Source organism: Eriocheir sinensis, chromosome 32, assembly GCF_024679095.1.
Source record: "Eriocheir sinensis breed Jianghai 21 chromosome 32, ASM2467909v1, whole genome shotgun sequence".
In the NCBI taxonomy this organism is placed as follows: domain Eukaryota; kingdom Metazoa; phylum Arthropoda; class Malacostraca; order Decapoda; family Varunidae; genus Eriocheir; species Eriocheir sinensis.
This window is the reverse complement of record NC_066540.1, coordinates 3764100-3769099: the sequence shown is the minus strand read 5'-3', so window position 1 is coordinate 3769099 and position 5000 is coordinate 3764100. Positions and strand designations below refer to the sequence as shown.

The window sequence follows — 5000 nt, the reverse complement described above, 5'->3', positions numbered from 1 at the left end:
CGAGGATAACAGTCGTCCGTATCGTCTGTCAGGAGCCATCACACGATATCAAACTTCGTAAGCAAATCATCGAGGAAGGTGTTGGTCGTGTGCAGTGAATGGTAACGTGTTGCCTGAACCCCCGCGGCCATTTATCACGTGACCAAATACAATATTTATCAAAGCCTTCAGCGTGTTAAAAGATATAATAAAAATATTATAATTATGCATGTGAAAGGAAGTATGAAAATCTATCCAAACAGTAAAACCGGACAGTGCTTGAACCCATAAACTGAACGGAAGCAAACTAAAACCAGGAAAAAATAATCATAATTTATTCACTGGCTTGCCACATTTTTTCTACATTAGGTGCGTCTTATTTCCCTCCTGCTCTCCTCGGCCAGGCCTGCGCCTCCTGGGGGTCATGTCGCGGGGGGCGACGCGCGGGGCGGTGCCGGTGCTGCTTCTGCTGATGTGTGCGCTAAGTATCGCCGCGAGACAGGTGAGCAAATTAACGACAGGGAGGAATTTGCTTCGTCATCTGCTGCAAACGGTTGCGTGACCGGCAGAGGGTTTGTAATTTTTTTCTTCTTCTTGCAGAATGGAACGGACGAACTACAGCAGCAAGATGATAAAAGTGAGGATCTGCTGTCCATTTGCAATGTGTGTGTGTGTGTGTGTGTGTGTGTGTGTGTGTGTGTGTGTGTGTGTGTGTGTGTGTGTCAACCAATATTTATTTCGTTGGAATCACAGAGTGTGATGGCAGCTGCCCCGGCCTTGCCGCAGGCTGCTGTGACGTGCAATTCTTAGTGATGTGTATGTGTGTGTGTGTGTGTGTGTGTGTGTGTGTGTGTCAAAGGAAATTTTTTATTCTATATTACGTATACAAAAGAGGGCCCATCACGGGTCCGTTGCCGGCACCGTGATGGCGGCAGTGTGTGTGTGTGTGTGTGTGTGTGTGTGTGTGTGTGTGTGTGTGTGTGTGTGTGTGTGTGTGTGTGTGTGTGTGTGTGTGTGTGTGTTTTCTGTTGTCTGTGTGTCCTGTTTTTTGGAGCAGTGCCACTGTAAACTTTTTTTGCTTCCCTTTTTGTTTTATTTTCTTTTGCGTCCTTGAGCTGTGTCCTTTTCTGAGGCTAAGAATACAACGCATCGTTCTCTTAAATAATTATATGATTCAAAAGACCAACACTGAAGAGTTCAAAACTTTATTCAATTTTTACCGTAGAAATATTCCACATCTCCTTCACATGTGATCAAAGTGAAGAGAAAGCAAACCCTCTTTCGTTTACTTCACGTTTGTATTCCAGATGAATTTCAATTTTGTTCTGTGAGTTTTGTAACAGCTTTAAGAAGTGTTTATAACAGTGTTGGGTCCAAGTACATGTACTTGGACTTGGACTTGGACTTTAGTACAGACGTTCATGTACTTGCACTCGTACTTGGGGTTTAAAAATCCAATTGTACTTGTATTTAGACCCAAAGTACTTGAAAAATACCAAGTACAGTCAAAGTACAGTCAAGTACAAACAAGCACATTGTATTTATCAAAAGTTATATACTGTATATATATTCTAGTGATCTTTGTGGTGATACTATTGGGTAAATACGTACATTGAGTGTTATGATATTGTAGTGTAATATACGAAAACTACTAACTTTCGTGCTTTACGAATCTGTGTCAGGAACTTAATCACATAAAGTACTTGTACTTAAATACAATGACAGGTACTTGGACTTGGACTTAAGTACATAATAGTGACTGTACGTGTACTTGTACTTGAAAAATATCCAGGTACTTGGACTTGGACTTAAGTACAGTCGCCTGTACTTGGACTTAGGTACAGTCGCCTGTACTTGGACCTAACCCAGGTTTGTAGTACCAACAGGAGTAGTAGTAGTAGTAGTAGTAGTAGTAGTAGTAGTAGTAGGAGGAGGAGGAGGAGGAGGAGGAGGAGGAGTTATAATAGTAGTAGTAGTAGGAGAAGGAAGAGAAGGAGGAGGAGGAGAAGGAGGAGGAGGAGGAGTTGTAATAGTAGTAGGAGGAGGAGAAGGAGGAGGAGGAAAAGTTGTGTCAATACTAACAGAAGCAGCAGCAACGGCAACAAATATAGCAGTAAAATTAATAGTTGTCACCGCCGTCGTCGTCTTGTAGTAGCAGTGCTCTTGCTGAGTGGTGCGTGGTCGTGCCTGCAGGGGTGGTGGTGGCGCGGCTGGTGCCGGGCAGCACGGAGGGCTACGAGTGGGTGCGGTGGGGGCCGCGGGCACTCTGCTCACCTGGGAGCTACGCCGTCGCCTTCCAGCTGAAGGTGAGACGAAGGCTCCTTCCGCCCCTCCCTCTTTACTCCTTTACTTTGCCTTTATTGTATTCATCGCACTTACCTATTTTCCCTCTTCACCTTTCGCCTCCTTCCCTCAGCGTTCCTCTCCTTTCTTTACACTTCTAATTCACCATTTATCTCCTTCAGTAACCCAACCCAATAACCATTCCTTCTTTCACCGTTCCATTCATACAAGATTCCCTTTTCCATGCCGGTCCTTCACCATTCCGTCATCCATCAATCCTCTTCTTTATTCACCGTTTTTCTCCTTTCCTTATTCTTCCTCCGTCACCATTCTTTCTGTTCTCAAACGTGTTTTACTTCACATTTCCTCTCCTTCCTTCACCATTCTCCTTCCTTCTATCCAAGTGAGGTGTGAGTGCCCTCTACTTCCCATAGCTCTGTCCTCTATACTTTTTCTTTCGTGGTGGTACTTCACCCCCTTATTCTTTTTTTTTCCCATTCACAGCGAGTGGGGTTTTGTAGTTGGGCCACAGTGAACTGCCTCTCATTCCCCAACTACACTCCTCGTCTTCATCTGGGGGCACTTCCCAGTCTTTTTGTTCCCAGGGTCCTGCCTATCCCATGCTGAGCTGACAAGGCATTGGGATGTATGATGGCGGCTGGATTATGTTGTTTTCTGCCATAATCTTGTCAGCTTTTTATGCATGATTCTTTTGCCAATGGCCCCTAGTCCGGAGCAGACCTTAAGTGGTCGGGGGTGCGAAGAATGTATCCGCTTCTGTTGTTGTTTTGTTTTTAAATCAGTTTTCTTTTATTGTTGTCATCTTTCTACATCTTTGTTGTTGTTGACAGGATTTTTCTATCAGTTTTATTTGTTTTTATTTATTTTGCTAGCCAGTGATATTGAAAGTAATCCTGGCCCACGCCAACAACCATCTAAAAGTTGCTGTGTCCTTTACTCCAACATTCGTGGGCTTCATAAGAATTTGAAGGATCTTACAGTGGCTACTGTCAACCATGGCATTGTTTTCTGTGCAGAAACTCTTGTTTCTAACATTAGAGATATTTCAGAGCTTCTTATTCCTAATTTTAATAAACCTGTTCTAATTAGACGGGATTCATTTCCTCGTGTTCGTGGCATGGGTTGGTATATTAGATCTGGTTACAGTGCACAACACTTGACTAAATTTGTATGTCCCTGCCATGAGCTGCAGCTTGTCAAAGTCTATAGCAAATACAATAATCATTATATTATCAGCCTATATAGGAATCCAAATGCTAATAATGACTTGTATGATTGCCTTTTAACTGCTATGGCTGCAATACAGTCAGTTGATGTTAAAGCATCTTTTATATTTGTTGGAGACTTGAATGGCTGGATTCTGAATTTCCAATCAATAGTAATGGTCTTGCTGCGCTGGACTTCTCTAATCTGTCTGGTTGTCAGCAGCTGATTCATGGACCTACACACAGTTCTGGGAACTGCCTGGATTTGGCTTTAACTGACATTCCTGGTGTTGTAGTGGCTTCTGTCCTTGCTCCCATAGGTACTTCTGACCATAATGCCATTCATTGTAAGATCTGTTTAGACTTCACTGTGCCTGACATCACCATTTCCCGTCAGGTCTATCTTAAATCTCAAGTCAATTGGGACAATGTTCGTTTTGATTGATAGTATTCAGTGGCATACTATTTTTCGATCCAATGACCCAGTCTTTGCTTTTAATACTTGTCTATTTGATATTTTATGCAGAAGAGTTCCATCTAAGATAATCAAATCTCGTATGAGAGATAAAGCCCGGATTAATGATGACTGTAAGCGGGCCTATGATGATAAGCAGGCTGCTTATCACCTATGGAGACAGAATCGATGCCAGTTGCTGTGGGATAATTGTGTTGCTCTTAAAGCTGATGCTCATAGAATCTATAATGCAGCGGAAGCTGCTTATAATCATCATATACAGGAGGTTCTTGCAGGAACTACTGAACCACACAAATGGTGGGCTTCTCTTAAATCCTCATTGTTTGGTGTCGATTCTAGCATGCCTCCATTACTCAATGTCCTTTGATCTTTTATTCAAAAGGGCTATTTTACTTTCTGATATTTTTATTAACAAACAGTGTGATGATGAATTATCCCTAACTTTGACTTGTTTCTCCTTTCAGAAACTTAGCCCAGTTGCATTTAGATCCAGTGAATTGAAAAAGTATCTTCTAGATTTTGATATATATGGTGGGACGGACCCATATGTTTTTTTTTTCTCTATTCTTTAAGAAGATTGCTACGTTCTTAGCACCAAAACGTGCTGTAGTATTTAGGTTACTGCTGAAGTCCGGTTGTTTTCCTTCTTGTTGGCGCAAGGCCAACATCACCCCCATTCCGAAGGGAGCCTCAGCTTCAACTTTTCTTACTGAGTACCGCCCAATTTCTATTACTCCCATCCTCTCTAAGATCTTTGAGAGGCTTTTGGCCAAACGGCTTTCCATATACTGTGATAAATTCAATCAGTTACCTGATTCTCAGTTCGGATTCCGTAAGGGTTTGGGAACATGTGACGCTCTCTTGACTTTGTCTCATGACCTGCAGTCTTTTTTGGATCGTGGGCATGAGTCTCGAGTTGTTGCTACTGATTTTAGTTCTACTTTTGATGTTGTGAAACATAGGGCCCTAAATTATAAACTAAAACACCTTGGTATTGGTGGAAGCCTTCTCAGTATTTTTAAAGAATTTTTAACTAA

General features: G+C 42.3%; 1 protein-coding gene and 1 long non-coding RNA gene across 2 annotated transcripts in view; both read left to right on the top strand.

Moving 5' to 3' along the window:
- LOC127006464 (uncharacterized) overlaps positions 1-622 on the top strand; it is a 964-nt gene extending 342 nt beyond the window's left edge. Inside the window, exons 2-3 of the long non-coding RNA XR_007759579.1 lie at positions 384-481; positions 580-622. This is a non-coding gene — a long non-coding RNA (uncharacterized LOC127006464). The remainder of the gene's footprint in view (positions 1-383; positions 482-579) is intronic.
- A 1075-nt stretch (positions 623-1697) lies between these two features.
- Positions 1698-5000, top strand: part of LOC127006411 (vitelline membrane outer layer protein 1-like) — a 17433-nt gene continuing 14130 nt past the window's right edge. Inside the window, exons 1-2 of the mRNA XM_050876366.1 lie at positions 1698-1704; positions 2173-2285. Coding sequence (XP_050732323.1) covers positions 1698-1704; positions 2173-2285 — 120 coding nt within the window. The remainder of the gene's footprint in view (positions 1705-2172; positions 2286-5000) is intronic.